The sequence below is a fragment of the Acromyrmex echinatior genome, chromosome 14 (genome assembly GCF_024713525.1).
Source record: "Acromyrmex echinatior isolate Ae372 chromosome 14, ASM2471352v2, whole genome shotgun sequence".
In the NCBI taxonomy this organism is placed as follows: domain Eukaryota; kingdom Metazoa; phylum Arthropoda; class Insecta; order Hymenoptera; family Formicidae; genus Acromyrmex; species Acromyrmex echinatior.
The window spans coordinates 9,818,248-9,841,970 of record NC_141865.1 but is presented as its reverse complement, the minus strand read 5'-3'; the positions used below and the strand labels follow the sequence as shown (position 1 = coordinate 9,841,970).

Here is a 23,723-nt window from a genome sequence, read left to right as displayed (position 1 = left end):
CCATGTTAGCAGCAGCAAAGCAGACGGCAAGTATAATTCTAAGCTGCCATTTTGCTTTATAAGATCGATGGGTCCAAAAACGATGAACACCGCCGGTGACGCCAAAGCCTCCTATTATTATCATGCCATATACTTGAAACAAAAAAGGTCGAACGCAATAAGAACACTAGAAATGCTTTAAAATTGTGAATAATAATCCGTATTTCTCAAGAGCACCATGTAAATAGCATGGATTTTACTAATTTGACAATTCAAGATGATTTATGATCAATATGGTATAATAGAAATGAGAAATTTTTAACAGTAGTTTGCTGGTTTATTGTTAAGCTTCTATTGCGTGCTCTCTCCAATCGCGTGAGTCAATCTAATCAATTGTCTTTAAATCTGCTGTCAGAAAAACGACTGTGGCATTTTTTATAAACATGCATTACAATTTTAATGATTAATTCGTTGATAATATAAATTTTGCTTTTTTTTATTATGTAGTTTTTTTATAATATCAAGGAATCAAATTATTAAAAGAATTTTCCAAAGAATACTTACTCCAAGCAGTCGTCATCAGATTTTCGAAAAAGTTAAAAGTAAAACAGGCATATACGAAGCATAAGTGGAGAAAACTAATATACAGGATGTTCATCCATTTCAGCTCCCACTTGAACTTGCCTTCACTTCTTGTATAATTCTCGCTTCTGTTTTGCTCGTTATTTTCATCTATCGTCTTTGTAGTAATCGAAGATTCCTCATTTTGTAAATCTTTCTCCGTGAGTGTTTTTGAATCTGTACTTAAAATATTTGGCACCATTTTTGTTTTTGAATTATCCGATTGAAAATTCAAAAAATCTGCTTCACGCTATTAACAAATAATTATAACAAATAATTGTCATTTTTTTTCAAATCAATAATTAAAATAATATAATTAATAAGGAGCACATAAGCTTGCACTGGATGTCAATATGAAAAACGTTGTGTTAAAACATCGATTTGATAATAATATATAATAATGTTTATTTGATAATAATATATAATAATGTTTATTTACGTCATCTAAAGAGACGTTGTTTCTTTATATGCTAATTATTGCGAAGAATATTACTAAGGTCTCGGTAGTCTAAAAGCTTAGAACACTCGCACGGAAAACAAGAGATCCGGGTTCGACTTCCGGCCGAAGTAATATTTTTCGCAATAAATTTATTAACAGTTTCAACATATTAACATCTTTATAATATGATACTTGATGGTAGCATCAAATTATTAAATTGCTTGTCAATTCCAATTCCTAATATACACGATTAATAAATAACTATAATATATGCAAATTAATTAAATAATCTTAACTTAAATTATGTATTTGTACCTGTATAATTGTCGAAAAACATACATCACTTTTTTATGTAACAATTAACTTAATTTGTATGATGGAAAGATCATTCTGATATTAAAATATTTAGTTGTCTGTATTTTACCATCGTTAAAAAGAAAATGTGAAGGTTGATGGTAACTAAGTGTTAAAGTATTGGTTGTGTCGGAAAGGATATACTTTTAATAATAGGAAGATAATTATTGGGTAAGCGATTCGTGTCACTCTATTTATTTAATCCTTTTTATTGTTTTTTTTAAATATATCATCTTCGAAATTATTCTTTTTTGATATAAATAATTAAAAATTAAATTTGTCGTTCATACAAGATAAAGAATAGCATACTGTAATGTTTAGTAGAACGCAGTATCAAAAATAAATTGTATACTTCAATATTTTTAATTTTTTAAGTATACATTCTATTTGTAATTTTTTAATATCTATTTTTAAATATCTATATATTCTACCTCTTCAAACTGCACAAATGATGATTTGTCCTTACTTATAGTATAACTGATAACCTCGAAGAATTAATTATTTTAGCAATTATCTATAAAGCAATTACCGGTTGAACAATTATTGTTATAGAAATAGCTAATTGTAAAATATTGTTCGTAAGTAGAATTTTATTTTAAAAGGAAAAGAGTCAAATATTAATACTTTTGTCAAATATTTATCTAGCATATATGTTTATATTATTTATACTGGGAAAATATTTGAATCTAAAAATAAACTTGTAAAATTATTTTCTAATTACATATATAACGATATCACATAATCATAAAAGGCAGTTACATTAATAGAATTTTTTATAATTGTACGTATATAAAGAACTATATGTATATAAAAAATAATTTATAATAATTATATGTATATAAAGAAAGATACGAAAAAATATATCAAGTACTATTAATTAATAGTATATCGTATATTCTATAATTTGATAATAACGAATATATTAGTATAGCTATTCTATAATTTGATAATAATGGATATATTAGTAATAATATAGCTATACTAATATAGCTATATTAGTATAGCTATATTAATAACAATTATATAACATCTTATTAACAGATTTGATAAATACAATATTATAAAATAATTTAAAATTTTTTTTTTTAAACAATTAATTTAAAAAAAAGTTTAAAAAATTTTTCTTACTTCTTTAATAATGTTTTTTATTTTTTTTTTAAATTCGTTGTATATCACTATTTATTAAATATCTTAAATGAATTAAGGATTTGACGAGTCTCATAAGAACCAGCATACAATTATACAATGCTTATACACTTGTAATCAAGTTATATTTTTTTAAAGTTTTATAGACAAAACAAAACAGAACGATGATATATTTCTATAAATTTAAAAGTTAGTGTCAAATCATAACTTTATTTTTTTCTATCTTTTAAAATTGATTACTATTTTTATATAAACTTGTATACACTCATGGATGTTTATTATACATTTGGCATTTTTTATTAGTACTTTTTTATTATCTTTCTTTATAATATATATTCTTTTCTGAATTGCTAATTGAGTCTCTTGCATTAATTCAAAAATCCGATATTTCCAAATCCGAAAAGGAATGGATTAATTCGTATTTCTGCATTACTTACTGTACGTGCTATTTGATATCTTCGGTGACATACGATGCTTGCAACGCTGTATGACAGACTGAGGTACTAGTACGTTTTATAAATGGTTCAACTGCATAAATAGCATTTGCACAATAAAAAAAATGCCTTTACGTTATATCTCTTGCACTAAAAACGATAATTTAAAGTAAATATATGCAAAAGAATTACGCATTTTAAAACAGATATATTTTATAAACAGGTATATTTATCAGATAAAAGATCGACATTGCTATAATCGCAACACTATATGATAATTGCTATGATTGAAATATAATCGGCAAAAAGTATTACATATAATGCTAAAGATTATTTTTTCTGTTATTGTCATAACTGTTAATGTTAAGATTTCTTGTTTTTCATCATTAAAAATTGATTATGTTGTCCACATTCATAATCTAATAATAAAATAACACGAATGATAAAATATTATAATAAATTTTTATGACTGTTAATATATGTTTACTTATGTTTATACTATATACTACGCAAGTCCGCAAGTTGACAATCCTGCACTAAATCCCAAATAAGTTCCAATAAGAGTTGACACATATTTGGTCAAATGTGGTTTTGTGCAGTGGATAGCTATATAAATTAACCCTAGTAGCAAACTAATGTCAAAATGACGTAGCTTGCTACCTGCGTATACCTTGAAATTCACATTTGGCCAAACTGTAACTGTTGTCTGTAAAAGCGAATATATTCCAAAATCATTTGAATTTCCAGATATATTCTAATTATATTTTTGATTAGAAATACTGATATATTCAAATTAACTATGGAACAAATGGGATTGTACACTGTATGATTTTTTATAGTTAAACTATTATAAAATGATTTTAAAAAGTGGGTATCTTTTTTTTCGTATAAAAAAATAGAATAATTCTGCTAATGTGCAACAGTGCAGTGCATTAATTCGCTGGATCATAGTAGCGGCTCGACTTATCGACGTTTATTTTTTATTAGGTGTTGGAATTAATTCGTAGCGTTTTTAATGAAAGAATGTTATTTATTTCACATGAGCATTAAAAAATACATTAATGAAAGTACTTCCCATCACTTGTAAAACGCTACGAATTAATTCCAACACCTAATATTTAAATACTATCAACTTTACAGAAAAACTGCATGAGACAAAAATCATTGATTTTCTTCTCATAGAACTCTAAAAAATTTTTCAGAATTTTTTATCAACTTTTTAGTACTATATTTTCTTACTTTCGATAAGTCGGGCCGTTATTATGACCCAGCGAATTAATACACTGCACTGCTGCATATTAGCAAAATTATTCTATTTTTTTATACGAAAAAAAGATACCCACTTTTCAAAATCATTTTATAATAGTTTAACTGCAAAAAATCATTTTGTTACTAAATGTACGTGATAGTGCAATTCTTGAAGAAGAAAAATCACTCCTGTAAATTACTGTGCGACTGCTCAAAGATGTAAGTAATTAAGTTTTCTGCAGGCAGATTTTTAATGAGCAAATGAGCTTTTTGCAAAAACTAATGAATATTTCAGGCTCGTTCAGGGCTAGATTTGTTTTGCTACATTTGTTCAGGGCTAGATTTTCTTTTACAAAAATTTTGAAGCTTTACGTTTAAATCTCAATGAACAGAAAGCGAGTGAAAAAAAATCTTTTCCGATGATTTTTATTTTTTTCTTTATTTAACTAATAGATTGATTTTAATGTTCCATGTCTCATTTTGTAGATATTTCAAATACCTACATTTTTTTCCATATAATCAATATCGTTCGTTTTTTAAGCGAAAAAACGTGCTTTTTGCAACTATTCGATTTTTTTTTCGCCTATTTTCTTTACAAGTCTCGAGTTTCAACATACGCATTTCTTTTCTAATGGTCTTTCGAAGATTTTCGTGAAGAGAAATGCTGGTTTATAATTTTTTTCCGGTAAAATTCTACTTCTACTGACTCTGAACTATTCTTGCTACTCCAGTTTATGAAGGAGGTATATAATGCACATGAAAAATCGTAAATAATTAAATATCTCATAAATTGTTGCGTTTTAACCTGATTTACACTATTCTATGTAGATAAATGGAAGGTGTACACTATTACTACAATTTATTAAAATTTATGTTATTTATATGTTAGAATGATCCTCGTCCTTTATCGATATCGTGGGCCGAGCGGTCAAGATTGCCGAGAAGACATTTTCGATCGCTTGAAGTAAGTGATGACTAGTGTGAAAAAGAGCTCGCTGTTTCACTCTCGGCGTGCCGATGGCAAGAACACGTACATAAGTTGCGTTTGATAATGCAAATTTGAGGCGTGGTAGTGTTCTTATATTATAGCATATATGCACTGTAGAAAAAGAGCACTCCGACGTCTCAGATTTGCATTGTCGAACGCAGCTATATGGACATGTACTTGTATGTGTGTTACAGCGCTGCATCGATAAATGGCTGAACTTGTAGGCGTAAAAAAGTGACGACGAAATTTATGTTGCTATTTCGTTATTATTTGCTTAATTGTGAAAATGTGACTTGTCTCGTACTTATCAAAATCGTAATTATCTATTAAAATTAAAGTTACTTTGGAATTTTATATGTAAAAGCGTATATTTTATTCGTTTCAATAGTTGTAAGATCGTGTGTTTCTGTCCAAATATAAACTCACTTTATAACTATTTATCAAGGGAAGAAAGGACAGTTTTCATCGATTTTACAAGTATTTTAAAGCAATCTCGTCATTTCGTTTTATTCAAATTGTCTTTATTTAAAAATGGCATGCAACATAAATTAACATGTCATTCCTCGCTTCGACGTCACGATTTCAATATGGCTGTTGTGACTAGTTAGGAGCTTTAAATAGATTAAATATATTAAAAATAGAAATCTTTGTTTAAACTATTAATATGTATTTTCAAATAAAAATTAGATATAATTTAATCATAAATTCCGGATAAATTCTTAATTATCTGAAATTACAGATATACAAAATTAAAGTTGGGAAAGTTAATTTTTTTTTTTTACTAAGTTAAATTAAAGATAACCTTGAAAATTTAACTTATTGTTAGTAAAAATACAAGTTAATTTATAATAAAATTAATTAAATTAAAAATTAAGTTCATAAAAAAAAGTAATTGAAAAGTTGAAAGTTAAATTCATTTTTTTTATTTTTTTCATTTATGATTCTAGAGTTTTAGTCTTATAAATAACGGAAATGACAAATATTATACTTTATTTAAAAAATACTCTATATTTTATTTATATGTTTTATATATACTGTTTAGTATATAAAATTTGACTATGAATACTGGTCTGTTGTATGACTAAAGTTTCAGACACAATACGAGGGAGTAGCGATAATAATAAGGAATAATAAATTTCAACCTATCAAAAACTAGATACATCGAAATATATTTCTGACAGATTGAAATTTGGAGGTGTAATTTGAAATGAGGTGAAAATTACAAAAATGAGAAAATTCACTAAAATATTTATTATCATTGATCAACACTTAGTAAATTTGCTCACTTCTGCAACCCTCACTTCATTTTAAGCTATTGCCGCGTATTATGTCTGAAATTTAACTTCAAAGAATTAAATAAAAAATTAATTGTTACGAATAAAAAATATAACTAAATAAAATTAAAAAGTTAAGAGTCTAAAATGTAGCTAAGTTAAAATTAATTAACTCTGTAACTTTTTAACTTAACTTTTATCTTTTTAACTTAACATTACCCAATCCTGCACAAAATAGATTTTTATGTGAAAATTCTACCAAGGCCCAAAAATTGGTAATCCAAATATAATTATATTTGATTTTAATATACTTCAAATTTAATTCAAGTATATTTTATGTCTAGAATTTAGTGCAGGAAATGCTGCATTATACAAGTTGGTAACTTGGGCAATGCGAACATTGCCCACCATGCGACCCATAACCCGTAACATTTACATATATTTATATATGAAAAATTATTTACCGGAAATGGCAAATTTCAACAAGAGACAGTATTTTACGATAGCTATACATAATGCTTACATTGTTATCAAAATTATATTTTTTTTAATATTATAGATTAAAATAAGAATTTTATAATAATATTAAGTAAAATATAATAGAGAAGAAAACATTTTCAGTCAAAGTGGGTTTTGGTGCTCAGTAATATTCATATATAAATATGCAAATACGGCTTTGTTCTAAAATTCAATGTCGGTGCTGAAAATATACATAAAGTAAAGTATTTTAAACGCTGGCAGTAAATTTTGGAACACACAGCCATAATTATCAGTTTTGTAGATTGTGTTTCAATTCGATTTATCAAACTTATAGCACAATTATATAAATTGAAATAATATCACTATTAAGTTAAATGTCTCAATAGTCGGACGTTTAAGCGTTTTTTTTTAAGTTGTAAATAATACAATTTATATTAGAAAAAAGTTTTTAATATGACCACAATTAAAAAATTAGTACGCTGAAATATTAATATAAATATAAGATGTTTAATGACAAAGGACAATAATTCAAATTCTTTAAGATAAAAAATATTTGAGATTAAAATATTAATTTAAATAAATAAAAATATATAATTATAATAAACGTGGTTTATAAATCAAAACTTAACAAAAAGAAGAGCATAAAATCACAGCACAAGATATTCTCTTTGTGATATTTAATATATAATTACATTAATAAATAATTTAGACGTTTCTGGTCATCTTCAGTGTTCAAAATGACAAATATCCAAATAATAAAAAACAAATAATAAAAAACAAAATTATATTAAATATTTACATAAATCTAACATTAAATTCAGCGGTCAAAAATATAAATATATATAAATGCATTCTTTCCTCTTGTAAGAGTACATCATAAAACGTGGTTGCAAAAAATTGAATTTTTTGTTCTACATAGTTTGCAATATGATAATTGGCGCTGAATTTAATGTTGATTTATGTAAGTTCTGTTATGGATATTTGTAATTTTACTGAAGATGGCCAGATTGTGTCCGAAACGTCTAAATTATTTATTAATGTAATTAATATATTAAATCACTAAGAGAATATCTTGTGTTATGATTTTATGCTTTTCTTTTTATTAAGTTTAAATAAATAAAATTCTATGTAACTGTTTAGACATAGATATTGCCCGGTCTCAGTGATTGGACATTTACATGACATTTTATTTATTTAAGTTAATATTAACCTCAAATACGCTTTTTAAAACGTAATATTACAATTTAATTGTAATCTTTAAATGCAATTCAATTATAATACAGCAATAAAAAAAAAGCATTTGAGATTAATAATAATAAATTTTATGCAAGTGTCCGGACATAGGTCCAGTTAGTGGGACGTTTATCTTGTGCCAGTAAAAAAACCTAAAAAGAATGCCGATAGACTAACAACAGATTTAGTCAGAAATATTAGCAGACTAACATAACTGTGACTTTATTCTGTTCTGTCGCTAGAACCCGTTCACATCAATAGATTAGCAACAGAAACGAACAGGAGCTGTAAAGGCAAATTTTGCTCGATCTCTGCTGCCAATTTACTGACATAATATATCGGCACTCTATCATATTTTTGCAATTTGTCGACATCGTCGGCAGATATTATAGAGTATGTGTGAAATTTATTGCCTTTCTGCTATGACAAATTGACATACTCTTCTTAAAATCTGTTTCTACGAGTTTGGCTATCTGGAATGTTAATTGATTATTGCATAATTTAATAATAATGCTACTTATCTAAAAACCATAAATTATCGTAAAAACTGTAAATATGTAACTTATTGCAAAAAATATTATTTCAGATCACATGGATAAATTAAAATCTCCCAAAAAATTTAATAAATAATATAATTATGTTAGATTAAAGATCATAAGATATATTTTTCTCGTAATAAGAATTCAAGTACAGAATCTTGAAGCAGTTACAAAAAATTAATTTTATTAATTCTATAATAATACTTAAAAATAAATTACGATATGGAAAGAACATCATGTCGTTGCAATTTTTTATTGCAATGTATATTTATTAATATTTTTTTTCAAAACTTAAGTTTAATAAAGAAAATAATGCAAAATGTCTTATTTATTATTATTTAATTATTAAATATTAATCATGTCCATGTCACATTTTTTTTCATTGCTTTCCTAGTTAACGAGCCATTAGCATCTAATTATTTTTCAAACATTTTTTAGGCTCTGAAATATTTAAAAGAATTTGGTAGAAAAAATTATATACTTTTTACTGCAACAACAAATTTTGGAGATTCTGTCTCAATTTCGGACACATATAAAAAAAGTAAAAAACATATCGAGTCATATTATTATAAAATTGTTTTCTTGAGTGTAGAAAAAGTATAATATATCAAAATTTTTTCAGATTTTTTAAAACTTAAAAAATTTTTAGAAAACATAAATTAAGAAAGCAGTGAAAACTTAAGACATGGAGGGTTAATATTTAATAATTATATTTATTTAATAACATGAAAATAAGGAATTTTTATTTATAAAAAAATAGGAAAAAATAATATAAAATCGGTAATATAAAAAAAATTATCTTTTGCACAAAAACGAATTTTATTATAAAATTGCTCATTTAGAAGGGAAGTTGTTATCACATTTCTTCTAAGAGCAAAAGAGCTTTTTATCTAACTTATTTATCAGAACGCACGAATATAACTTACAATGAGAGCTAGACTACGGTCTGCTCTTCACCGATTTTGATCAAACTTGCAGCGATGTTAGAGCAGTCTAGCAAGTGAAAGCACCTGTAAAGCTATTCCTGCTAAAAAGCTTTAGAAGTCAAGTAAAGAGCATTTAAAAAGATATCAAAAATCTAAAAACAATCAAATATCTTGGAAAGTATGCATTTTTGAAAAATGTATCTTAGATAAAAGTGATAGGGTTTAATAAGATGTATTTACTGATTTTCAGGATTGGGTAGTGCTAAGTTAAAAGTTAAGTTAAAAAGTTAAAAAATTAATTAATTTTAACTTAACTTAGTTACATTTTAGACTCTTAACTTTTAATTTAATTTAGTTACATTTTATCGATAACTATTAATTTTAATTTGATTTTTTTAAAGTCAATCTTTAGATATAATGCCAAAGGCTAATGAGTATGTAATTTAGTAATTTTATATTGTATCATCGATATTTGTAAACAAAAATAACCAGATTCTTTAATAAGCTGTGAAAAAGGAAAAATACGAAAAATTATGTAAAATAATCAAATTTTTTCTTTTTTTTTTTATTGTTCGTTCGAACCAAATTTAACTTTTAATTTTAACTTTTTAATTACTTTTTTTATTAACTTAACTTTTAATTCAATTAATTTTATTATAGATTAATTTGTATTTTAATTAAGTTAAATTTTCAAGATTGTTAACTTTACTTAACTTAGTTTAAAAAAAAGTTGACTTGCTAATTTTATTGATTTTACTTTGGATGGCACTGTCAACCTTGACTTGCCCATCCCATTTTTGTCTAAGACACTTTTTTTCAGAAATACATACTTTCCAAGATATTAGACTATTTTCAGATTTTTGGTATATTTTTAAATGTTCTTTACTCGGTTCATTAGCGGGAATAACTTTACAGATGTTCACTTGGTAGTTATCTCAAACATCGTTGCAATTTTGATGAAAATGAAGTGAATTCGGTGAAGAATAGAACATAGCCTCTCCTTATTAGTAAAATTGTAATGCATCGTTATATATGTAATTCACATTCTTTACATATCGAAATAAAAATTAAAAATAATAAAAAATTATATAAAAAGTTTACTTGTCCAATTGATGTCATACGCTTAACTTTCAGTCGCTGCATGAAACACGAGTGACAAACTACTGCGTACTTGACTAATAAGTTCCTGTTAAATCAACATTTTTTAGAGAGGGGAGATCCCTTCCATTTACCGTCTAATAAATAATTTAAAATTGAATATTCATCTGGATCTTCGAATTTTCGGATGGACAATGAAAGATCAAAGAAATATTACAGTATAAAAAATTAAAACTTAAGTTTATATTATCATATTAACAAAATTAAGTTTATATTATCATATTAACATTTGTGATTTTTTTTAATCGCGCACTGAAAAAAAATTTATTAAATCTGAATAAATATTTTTTTGAATAGTTTGAAGTAAATATTTAATTAGAATAAGTAAATATTTGCTCAATAAAAGTAAATATGATACTTAAATCAAACTAATGGTTCTTGTATCAAATAAATATATGTTTACATTTAATAAACATTACTTGGAACTATTCAAAATAATATTTACTTAATATAAAATACAAGGAGCATGCAGCCACACACAGAATGTTTTTTGCGAATGTCATATATCTATTTAAAATATTCTTACGTTAACAAAAACAATTTCGTAAACGTTTCCGCCTAAGTTCAGGTCAATATATCTTCAATATGTAATATAAATAATTTATCAATAATTTGTAATCATAAGAATAAAGGAATTAAAATAAACAATAAAAATATTTCGTTATAGTCTATGTTTGTGTAAGTTGTCAAAAATAATTTGCCTTCATTAATCTCCTAATAAAAGATTTATTGAAACATTATGTAAAACATCAGATTTCCAGATTCTAATTGAAAGTAAAAAATCCATTTAAAAGTTACAAAAACTATTTCCTTATTTATAGATTCATATTTTAGACATACTTATATCTGTATTGTTACAACAATTCTTACATTGTTCGCTGTCTACACTGAGATTTTCTTTCTATGTATATGAGAAATAAAGTAATGACACAAGAGACGGAAATGCTTTAATTTGTAAAAGTTGTGTGATATCTGACTTGATGACTTTCAATCATGTCAAAATTTATATCTATCATGGAAAGAAAAAGGGAACCGAAATGTGAGCCGAAACGTTTATGAAATTGTTTTTGTTAACATAAAAATTTTAAATATATTCATTCGCAAAAAACATCCTACGTGTGGCTGCATGTTCCTTATATTTTATATTTGTATTTTGTGAGCCATTTGTAAATTTATAAATATATTTACTTAAACTTAGTTTTTTTTCTGTGCGTCCACTTGTTAACTGAAAAAAACTCTATTATGAAAATGAGATAATTTCTCTGTCACTTTTATTATTCAATTTTACTTATAGCTGGATATGGCACAGCTTCCCACAAAGAATGACTTCCATCACCCCTTTTCCTCATGACAGTTTTTACGAGCTCCTTCGACGGTTCTTTGAGATCATACGCCCACCCGATTTTCGCAAAGAAGTTAATAAAAGTTGTGGTTGGGGAACCGTGTAACTCGGCAGCCTTATAGTCCCACGGAAAAACATGATGATAATTATGCAGTCCTTCACCGCCCGAAAACAAGTTAACCCATTGGTTCTCTGTCGGATTTATATGCCTGCCATTGAAATAAACGAGATAAAATTATTCTTAGACAATACAAAATGGCAAAAGCTTTATGTCTTCTGATCAAATTTATTATGTGTAAATAATATTGATATTAATTATCTACTTACGCATCATATGGCTTTGAACCCCAAATATGAGCTGCACTGTTGACACTCCATATGGCATTTAAAAGGATAACATAACGAATAATATTTTGAGACACGAAAGCTCTATACCAAGTCTCATTCCACGCATACACAGGCAACATCACCGGAAGCAGGAAAGCGAACATAAATTTCAATATCGGAAAATATCTGCAAAATAGTATAAATTAATTACAATATATAATTTTCATAACAGTTTTATATCGTACGTAAAAAAATCTGTGTCAAAAAAATTTCTAAAATTGAGAAGGCTGCAAAAATATATTGTCGTAAACCTAAAAAGTACTTGCGAAAATCTTTGACTTTAACGTAAAAGCTTAGTTTTCCCTACAAAATTGTTTTTTAAAAATATTTCTAAGATTTTTTATTAACAAGCTATGTAGATTGAATAAAGAAGAATTTTTATTTTGATTGTTCATAATTACGTAAAAATCATCGTACTATAATTTAAAAAAATAAATTTTTCTGAAATTTTGTTCTATAAAATGATATTATTATTAAATTTGTTTCAAAAACCTCAATTAAGCATGTATGTTTTAAGTTCGAAGAAGTTTAAAATATATTTTTTATCAACTCTGCTTACAGTAAGTAAGTCTCAGGGTTAGAGGACGATTTTTTAAAAATAATTACAGTCATTTCATACGTAATATGAACAGTAACGAATTAATGCATAGGCGAGCAAGGCACTTGTCTAGGGAGACAAATTTTTCAAGACAGAAAAATTTCACACAGTTGAAATAAATTTTTAATTTGTTAATTTAACATTTTTGTACGAGTTACACTGAGCATATTTTATCAGAAAGATATTTTAAATATACAGTTAAAAATATATTATATTTATATTACTTATTAAGGATTATTGAATGTTTTTTAGTAACTAATACGGGGATATAAATCAATTTTTCAATCCATTTTCCCTTTTATCAAATTTATAAATTAATAAAGCCACCTAGGGGCGGTTAAATGTTGCTTAGGGGCAGCAAAATGCTTAATCCTCATTGAATATAAAGAAATTTGTCACTAATTTTAGGTTGAATTGACTTTCCAATTAAAAAGAGCTATTTTATTTTACATAAATCCCGAATTTAATTGATTTTGTACATTAAAATCAATATTTTTTAAGAATGAATTTACATATAAATATGAGATTTTTTAAAGCTCGACAAACATATAGAACATCAAAATGATAGTTATCATAGTTATAAGAAATTCACTTGCAAAAAATTTTAAATGTGTAATTGAGTATGTAAAAAACAAATTTTTTTTAATTAAAAGACTTAATTTAAGCTAAAATTACTTACGGATGTCTTTTAAATTTTTTTCATGGCAAAACGAGTCGAGATGAAAAAAAATGATAATCTCTGAAATGTTATTTCAAATAAGACGAGAAGTTCTAAAACGACATTCAGAGATTCTCATATCGAACTGCATCACTACATCCTATACCTACCTATTAATCAAATGTGTTAAAGCTATATCACAGTTAGTTGCAGCTAACATGCATTAATAATCAGTGTTCGTCAATCATCGAAGAAGCAGTTTTTATATGATTGCAGAGATCAAGAAGCGTTAGATGTGATACAGTTTAGTTTAAGATCGCTTTAAAGTACTATGAAATTAATTCCCGAATTCACAAGGAAACATTCTTTTTATCATAATTTTTTTGTCGTATGTATTCTTCTAGCAAACACCAAGTTAATTTCCCACTCAACAATATAACTATAACACATGTGTTATGTTATAATTGTATGTTGTTGAGTGAGAAATTATAACCAACATGTACGTTATACATGTAATTTGCAATTTGCTGGATTGAAATATGATGCTAATTAATGATACTTATTTTAGATTTTAGCATATAATTATGTACATATATAAAAAATTTTTTATCAAGAAATGCTTTTCACAATGGTTTACTTATAGTCGCCATAAAATCGACTTTGTATTGACTGCATTGACTGACTGACAGTCAATTGTAGTCAAGACAATCAGTCTAACTTTAAACTTCTTCTGCCGACCGACAATCACCTATCGAGCACTTCGTGCTGTGTAGGTAACCTTGCGATATATAGGACACAAAAAATGTACGTAATGCTACAATTAATGTTTAACTTAATGCATGTAACGTTTTACTTAATGCACGTAACGTTTTACTTAATGTACATAATGTTTTACTTTGGAATTAAAAATTTGCTTTATTGATATTAATCAAATTCGACCGTCGTTTCACACACATCTCCTTATTTAGACATTATAGTATTTGGACAAAACAATAACGATGTAACGTATAACGAATCTTCGTAGCGACATATTTATCAAATTTTTGAGAAAAAGTCCAATAAATGAGAAAAACATTTTAGTATATTTTAACAATACATTAGTGTTCAAAAAAATGTATTACATTTTTATCACAATTACTTCTAAACTGTAAAATAGAAATATTATAACATAAAGAATTATACACTGAAAAAAAAGATTGGCTAAGTATAACATAGAATATTTTAATTGCAGCAGCCAATTTTTTATTTTGTTAACCTATCAAAATCCTGTATTAACATTGCGGCTAACGCAACAAAAAATTGACTGCTAGTCAATTAAAAATGCTATGTCATATTTTACCATATAATTTGCCGCAGCAATCAATCTTTTCTTTCAGTGTACATATATTTAATATAGCTAAATTAAAAATTTTAAAGTCAAATAATTTCTGAAATAAACCGAAATGTTCGTTGAGCACTGAAAATAATCATAACGTGTTTTTTTAATCAAAGATTTGTTTCTTTAATCATGTGGAAACATATATAATATATCACATTATCTCATCAATACATATAGTGTCATCTATACCGCACGAATGACATCACCTATCATGTTTTGACAACATTGAATTTAATTTCTTATACGCTTAATTTTCGTCAAATAATTTATAATCCAACGTAATTTTAATTAGCATCATCAGATTCCTTGCTTCAACAATTATAAAAAATGATGTTGATTTTACTTTTCACTGACACAGCAAAAATGAGCCTTTTCATAATATTCTTTTTTCCTCAAATTTTCTTTTGTCTTTTCCAACATGAAACTATTTGATATAATTAATTCTTTGCAAAAATTTACTTGATATTGAATGCAGCAACAGGATCAGCCAATACATCGCTCATATCCACCTGACGACCTCTTCGAATTACATCTGGATTTTTTTTCACCATTAACCAACCGACGTGAGAAAAAAAGAACCCTCGGTTACTGTTATGCGGATCTGCATCGGTATCTGTATATTTGTGGTGCACTCTATGATCTCGTACCCATTCGTAAATGTTGTTCTGAAAGGGTTTAATTGTAATAAAAAAATTTTTTCTTGCATAAAACAAATAAAATGGTAATTATAAATGTCTACCATGCCAGCCGAAGCATAGCAAATACCAAGTATAACTCTAAGCTGCCATTTTGCTTTATAAGCTTGATGAGTCCACAAACGATGAGGACCGGCAGTGGTACCTACTCCTCCTAATCCATACGTGACAAATACTTGAAACAAAAAACATGGACATAATTAACATTAAAAATAGCTTTAATATTATGCGTAATAACTTAAGCCGTATTTCTTATGGAGAGTCATGTAGCACCGATTTTACTGCGACATTTAACAATTTATGATAACTTATAACACAATGAATACTTAAAGACTTTAACTGGCTTTAAAACTAAGGCAAAATATATAAAGGAGCATAAGAGTCAATGCTAATTTTTGTTGCAAATCTAAACGTTATAACATTCATTTATTATTCATTCAACAATGTAATATAAAAAATAAACGATTCGACTTTTATTAGGTCATTCTCATTACATTCAAAACTGAGTTAGTGCATTAATTTTCTAATATCGAGGATGATCTAACAAAGGTCAAAACAAAGGTTTTATGTACTATTGTTTGTTTTATGTTACTATTGAATTAATAATAAATGAATGTTATAACATTTAATATTAATATTTATGTAATATTTTTTATAAACATGCATTATAATTTTAATGATTAATTCGTTAGTGGTCTAAATTTAATCTTTTGTTGTATAATTTTTTTAGGATATCAAGGAATTAAATTAATGAAAGAATTTTCCAAAGAATACTTACACCAAGCAGTCGTCATCAGATTTTCAAAAAAATCAAAAGTAAAACAGGCATATACAAAGTATAAATGAAGCACACCAAGATATAAAATGTTAAACCATTTCGGTTCCGTTTTGAACCAGCCTTCAATTTTTGTATAGTTTTTGCTTCTGTTTTGTGTGTAATTTTCAGCATCTATCATCTTTGTAGTAATTGAAGATTCCTCATTTTGTAAATCTTTCTCCATAAGTATTTTTGAATCTGTATTTAAAATATTTGGCGTCATCTTTGATGTCGATGACTCGACTGAAAATCCAAAAATATACTTCACACTATAAAAAAATAACAATTAGATTAAATAAGTGTATAATATAATGACTTTAATATACATTTATGTCCGCACTAATGCATCCAATCGAATTCGCTATAAGTTTGCTACGAGTTCGAAACCGAATCTGAAAACCGGATCTGGATTCGACTTTTACTATTCGGATCTCAGATTCGGATATCTTAAAAAATTCGACTCTCCGGATAACCCAAATTTGAAGCATCACATTTATTCGTAATTTGGATAAACGGATATCCGGATAGCTTTAAATCCGAATCAATCTTGAAGCCCTAGTTCAGAAACATCACCCATATATTGTTTTATCCTTGTTGTTCACCCAATGTTAAACAAGGATAAGCTGATATGCGGGAACACCCAGGTGATGTTTCCGATCGCAGCCCTAGTTGAAGGAAACTAGATGGAATCACGTCCAACCTGTCTTAAAATCAGATGTTAACAAAGACAATGTTTGTAACGGTTTGATCAAAAGTAAAAAAATATATATGTAAGATTTACTTTAAGCAGTTCATGCAACAAAATTTAAAAAAAATGAATTTGGCACACATTCATTTTTCACACAAGTCAGAATAAAATTATATGTATATAAAAATATAGAAATACGTAAATGAAACCGAGACAAAATAATGAAATTGAACATTATTAAAAATAGGTCCTTTCTATTCGAATTTGAATAGAATAATGAGTTTACAAAATATACTAACAAATAAATCACAATCATAGGAAACATTGTTATTGAAAAAGCACTTAGATATTATTGATAATCGATGAGTACATATTATCTAGATGATTTATTAGCATCATTTAAAAATCTTAATGTATTGAAAAACTGTAAAAACATTTATTTTAGTTTTTTAATATTAAGATCTTATTAAAATGAATTAAAATGAATTAAACATTATTTCAATTCGGCATGCAATTTAAGAGACAATGATACATAAATTCACATAAAATTATTTAAAGTACTCAAGATTCAACTTTGATCGATGTAGGAATTATTTTTTAATTATTGTGTATTCATATTATACGGTCCTAATGAGTTATTCATTATTTTTTAACTATTCAAAATCTCTATCTTGCCCCAACAAAATTGATTGTGACTCATCCTATGTTCAGTGATGACCGAATTAGAAATATTCCTTCTGATGTGGCTTTGATGTTATGAGATTCTTGTTTTTTTAACTATTTACTAGTTTGCCCTACATATAAAAATACGGTAAAATATTTTTTATGCATAAATATAAATATGTTTAAAGTTTATGTATATTTATATATGCTTATGCATGAAAAAAATTTTAAATTGAAATCATTGTATTGTTTTCTTGTGTCATTTCCGATAACGATCTTTTGCTGATATATCTTTCACTATCCAAAATTTCTACCTTCTAACAAAATTGGTAACTCATCTCATGCTCAGTAATAACCGAATTTATAGAAATGTTTCTTCCAATGCGGCTCTATAAATGTTCTAAAATTCTTGTTTTTAATTATTTACCAATTGCCCTGTATAACCCGGTAAAAAAACTTTCATGCGTTAATACATATAAATATGTAAACTAATACATATTTATATATATTCATGCATGAAAAATTTTTTATTGGATTATATAGAGCAGACTGACAATTAAAAACAGGTATCTTAGAATACTAGAAGAAACATTTCTACTACTTTGGTCATTACTGTGAGTATAGAATAAGTTACAATCACGAATTTTGTTGGAAAGTGAAGATTTTGAATAAAAAAAAATATCTTAACAAAAGATTGTTATCGGAAATGGTACATGTAAAAAGACGCACAATTTAAAAATAGACCGAAAATAGGATCTAAAAATAATACGTACTCATTAATTATTAATAATATTTAAGTATCTTTCTAATAAAAATGTTTCTTTTGATCGTGTGACCTAAGGATCATTTACTAGCTGTAATCTGTTAAAATTAACCAATCATAATCGATTATTCCTCCTTCATTCGATTATGATTGGTCAGTGCTTACAGATTACACTATAAATTAATATATTATAGATGACGCCTAGTATAAATGATCTATTATTTGTTATCGGAAATGGTACATGTAAAAAGACGCACAATTTAAAAATAGATCGAAAACAGGGTCTAAAAATAATACGTACTCATTAATTATTAATAATATTTAAGTGTCTTTCTAATAAAAATGGCGGAATTAGATAAGGTGTTATATTCTCGAAGATGTGCAGTAGCAAATAGCGTCCGTGCATTTTAAATTTTGCAACTGACATAAATAGAAAAATCTTAGATTTGTTCATGTTGCTTGCATTCTTTACACTCAGTATTTTTGTTTTCTCTGTCTTCAACGCCCGAATATGTATTTAAATAAACTCATTTTAAATGCAAAAATTTGTAAGAATTTCAAGTAACCCGAACAGATCTTTTAGAAAAATAAAGGTTGCGCTGGAATTTAAGAGTGATTTTTGGTTTATCATGTCGCAAAACAACACTTTGTCAATTCCGCCATGTTTGTTAGTTTGACATTTTATTGTCAACGCATTATTCTATTCAAACTCGAGTAGAAAGAACCTATCTTTTATAATGTACAATTTTATAATCTCGTTTTCGTATATTTCCACATTTTTATATAATTTTATTCTGACTTTCTATATAGAATCCGTTTTTTAATTTTGTGTGAACTGCTGTTACTTATGAGGTGAGTTATATATATTTTTTATTTCTAACCAACTGTTGCAAACATTGTCTTTGTTAACATTTGATTTTAATGTAGGATAAACGTGTTTCCATTTAGTCTTTCAACTGGTTGAACAATAATTTTTATCCACTGACCTAGAGTTTTATGTTTAACAGTATCTAACGACGTGCAGTTTTTTACTTTTTATTACGTTTTTGTCATTGAAGAGAACTCAAATATTAAAGCCGAAACAAAGCAGGATATTGCAAGATTCTTAATGTCTAACTAATTGATTAAATTTAATTTTTAAAAAATTGTATTGAATCTATTGAATCTACGCACTAATTAGACCCACTTTAGACTCTCGCAACCCTGTCGTCTGTTCATATTTTTATTAAATTTGCTGTTTATACGAAATAAAAAAATGACATATTGTCATGCTTAATAAATTTATTATTTAATATTTATTATCATATTTACTTTTATATAAATTGATGTGGAACTTCTTATTGCAGTTCATCACTTGTTGCTTCCGTGTAATTTAGTTATGGATTAATGACGAGCTTTTAAATTGATTTATTTTAATTAAATTGTTTTATTTAATTATTTATAATTTAATTTAATTTTTTCATTTTAATTTCATTTAATTTTAATTTATACTAACAACGATACAAATATGTGATCTCGTTCCTGGTTTTTTGTCGATGAGTAGGTAATATAATTTTACCAATGCCACCAAATATTCATTAATTATATTTTTCACACTTATTAGTTTGTATTTCACACACAAATAACATATCAATTAGCTTATTAATTGGTACAGAGGCTTGTTTTAATCATGAAAGATTAAACAGATTACTTATGAATGGATTACTTACCGATGGATATCGGAAATGAGAAATAAGAATTAGTATATAGTACTTAATCACTGAAAATTATTTAAATAAAGCATTTGATTTTTTATATGGAGTATGTAATATAAAATAAATACACTCTTTTTACTGGAAATCTTATTGCGCACTAATTACCGCGTCGTTACCCTCAGTTGCTTTATATATTTGTTCTGTTTGTTCGTTTAAATATCGAGGGGCCGTTTATCAATTGTGGTTTTTTAAAGGTTATCATCTAGAGTGATACAATGCAGCGAAATGAACGAATGCATTAACGTATTAATAATATAATACTCTCTCAGTGTGTGTGATTAAAAATACCAATTCTGTATTATTTTTCGTTTCCGGTATCCATCAGTAAGTAATCTATTTAATTCCATGATTAAGAAAAACCTCCTTACAAGTTAATAGGCTAAATGATATGTTATGTGTATAAAAAATATAACGTATTAATTTAGTAAGCACTGGTAAAATTATATAATAATATAATACATTAGTGCATTTATTTATTTTATTGCGCTGTATTATTCTAGACGATAATTTTCAAATCTAAACGATAATCTTCAATATTATTGCAAAAGTTCGAAATTAGAAATTATTTAATTCAAAACTTTGATTTTCAATTACATTGATTATTAGAGGAAAAGATAATATTATAGCACATTTATTTTTTGTACAATAACTTGATTAATAATCAATATTTGAATTTAAAATTTAACAATTTGTCAAAATGTTATTTAATCGGTTTTTAGTTACAAAATATTTATTACTTAAGACACAATTTATAAAAGTGGCGACACTGCAATTGCTCGAAGAGAAACAAAAATGATAATATGATCTTTCACAAAAATAGATTTAAAAAATTGATTTTGTTTAAAAAAAAACAGGAATTGCAAAATTAATAAAAAAGTAAAATATAGTAGAGTATATATATTTAAATTACGCAAATGTATGTATATACACATAACTTCTTCAGCATATAGACTGCTCAATACTAAAAATATAGATACATGTAATATAAACTATAGATTAATTGCAGAGCTGCAATCGATTTACAAAATAATTATTTTGATATGAAAACTTCGAAAAAGAGACCGCGTTAGTAATCAACATGTTTAGAGGATCACATTAGCAAAATATCATACTACTATTTTACTTTGCATAATTTGAAATGTTGTACAGCCAAAATAAAATGTCAAATAACAAAAAACACATTCAAACATACATATATTTGTGTAATAATATGTTCAAGTTTAAGAAGAATAGGGAAATATGCGTAATTAAATGCTAAAATATATCTTAAAAACATTCAAAATGTTTGAGAGTAAAAAATAAAAATATGTTAGTATAATAAATGCTGACTATTATGTATTGACATATTAGCGTCATGCTGTAACAACGAGCTACTAAGCAAATAATTCCATAAGTAATCGCTAGAATTCACTACTTAATAGCGGAGATATAAGGGGCCATTATACCTATACTGGCCATATCACCTTCTCTTCTATACATATATAAAATGTATAATAGACAAAATTACTTATGTAATTAAATTTATTACAAGTATCTCTCTGTTTTATCGTTAACTTGCACAGCAAAAAATTACAGAAAGAGAGAAAGAGAGAGAGAGAGAGAGAGAGAGAGAGAGAGAGAGAGAGAGAGAGAGAGAAAGAGAGGCCATCGTGGTCAAATAGTAGACCAATAAAATTAATATCATGCATAAGAAAAGCGTTTTCAGCTATTATTTTTCAAGAAGATATTTATGGAATGTAACTATTATTATATTAATGCTTGAATTTAGCGTAAAATAAACTTTAAAGTCCTTTAAATTCCTGAGTAGTCACCACAGCCATATTGAATTGTTAAAAAAATTTTTCAATTAAAAAAATATAAGTAAGGGTAATTTTGAAAAATCTAATCACGTCATAATGAAATACTTTCAAAATCATAAAATTTTTATTCGAAACATTTTTTTGTATTTTTTATTGTTTTGATGATAATTGCTTACGAACATAAACATTGATTTTTCTTCAAGAATGTATTTCTATCTTTAATGAAAATCACTGCAAATAATTATTTGTAATAATTAAGTTTATCTATTCCATACTTGTGAAAATTTTATATTTTTTTAATTTTATACTTGTCGACTCGGAAAAAATGTTTTATATATATAGTTTTATATTTTATATATTATTACATATAGGGATATAGATAATTGTATATGAAATATGTCAATTTTTTATATATATAATTATATATAATTTTATATATAATATTATAATATATATAATTATATATGAAACATTTTTTCCCAGAGAACTTCTTTTATAAATATTATAGAAGACAAAGAATTAAGAAAATTAAATTATAAAATCAGTCTCTTTCTTGTCACAATAACTTCGATTTTGCACTTAATTACGTCACACTGTAATTATATTTAAAGTATTTCTATCACACTGTATAGATATTAAATACGTGTTATATCAATTAGAATCAAATAATAGCAAGACATTTGTAATTTTTCATAGTAAATTGATCAACATTAAACGACAAACTTACTTTACGTTTAATTGCTACACCAGACAGTACAGATATGAAAGGAAGACAAGACTGTGCACAGTGCATCGAAGAGGTTTTTATTCGCGAGTATATTGTGCAGTGGAGTGAGTGATTTAACAAAATCGATTGCATATTTTAGACTTGATAAAATATAATTAAGTGAGTATGTAAATAACATGAATTATTTGTATAATGCACAAAAAAAGTTGTATATAAAATTAATTTTAATTTTTTATTAAAAATCTTTATTTTAGACTGCATATGTGAGAACACAATCAATACTAAAAATTAAAATGTCTATAATGGTCAAAGCTAGATCTTTATTGCTTAAATAATTCAAACTACTTGAACTACCATATATGTACTTGCATATTATATAAAATGCATATTATATAAAAATTAATAGCAGTGTTTGACATATATAAAATTAATAACAATGTTTAACAAAAAAGGGACATCAGAGCGACACTATTATAGTTATTTTTTACAATTTTTTGGATGCTAATACGAATCCGATTTCTAAATTGTTACATCACGTTTTTATTTTGAAACATTTTATTTTGTATTAGTTGCATATAAAAATGTCTATTTTCACATTCAAACTTATTTTATACGAATGCATTTTTTGGATTGAA

General features: G+C 26.1%; 2 protein-coding genes across 4 annotated transcripts in view; both read right to left on the bottom strand.

Annotated features, from left to right (window-relative positions):
- The window catches only part of LOC105146014 (acyl-CoA Delta-9 desaturase), a 16,088-nt gene extending 5,253 nt beyond the window's left edge, over positions 1–10,835 (bottom strand). Inside the window, exons 1-3 of one of the 2 annotated variants that reach the window (XM_011056008.2) lie at positions 10,763–10,835; positions 544–850; positions 2–132 (exon numbers count right to left, since the gene is read on the bottom strand). In XM_011056008.2, the coding sequence (XP_011054310.1) occupies positions 2–132; positions 544–850; positions 10,763–10,804 (480 nt within the window). In that variant the 5' untranslated portion in view covers positions 10,805–10,835. Of the gene's footprint in view, position 1; positions 133–543; positions 851–2,976; positions 3,755–10,762 lie in introns of those variants that run through there. The other variant, XM_087412920.1, reaches the window with a different exon arrangement.
- Positions 9,531–23,599, bottom strand: LOC105145986 (acyl-CoA Delta-9 desaturase-like). Of its 2 annotated transcripts, none has more exons than XM_011055934.2 (6): positions 23,089–23,599; positions 16,656–16,937; positions 15,922–16,052; positions 15,642–15,847; positions 12,489–12,674; positions 9,531–12,370 (listed from the first exon to the last, which is right to left on the bottom strand). In XM_011055934.2, the coding sequence occupies exons 2-6, from the start codon at positions 16,915–16,917 to the stop codon at positions 12,094–12,096; spliced, it is 1,062 nt and encodes a 353-aa protein (XP_011054236.1). In that variant the 5' UTR covers positions 16,918–16,937; positions 23,089–23,599; the 3' UTR covers positions 9,531–12,093. The 2 variants fall into 2 exon arrangements, with proteins under 2 accessions (XP_011054236.1, XP_011054226.1); XM_011055924.2 differs by lacking the exon at positions 23,089–23,599 and adding an exon at positions 20,518–22,396.
- Between the last annotated feature and the right edge of the window lie 124 nt (positions 23,600–23,723).

Coding starts and splice junctions, on each gene's coding strand:
- LOC105145986 (XM_011055934.2), bottom strand. CDS start 16,917: ATGACGCCAAATATTTTAAATACAGATTCAAAAATACTTATGGAGAAA. Junction 15,848..15,921: donor GCTATGCTTCGGCTGGCATG/GTAGACATTTAT, acceptor AAACCCTTTCAG/AACAACATTTACGAATGGGT. Junction 12,675..15,641: donor GTTGCTGCATTCAATATCAA/GTAAATTTTTGC, acceptor ACTATTTTGCAG/ATATTTTCCGATATTGAAAT.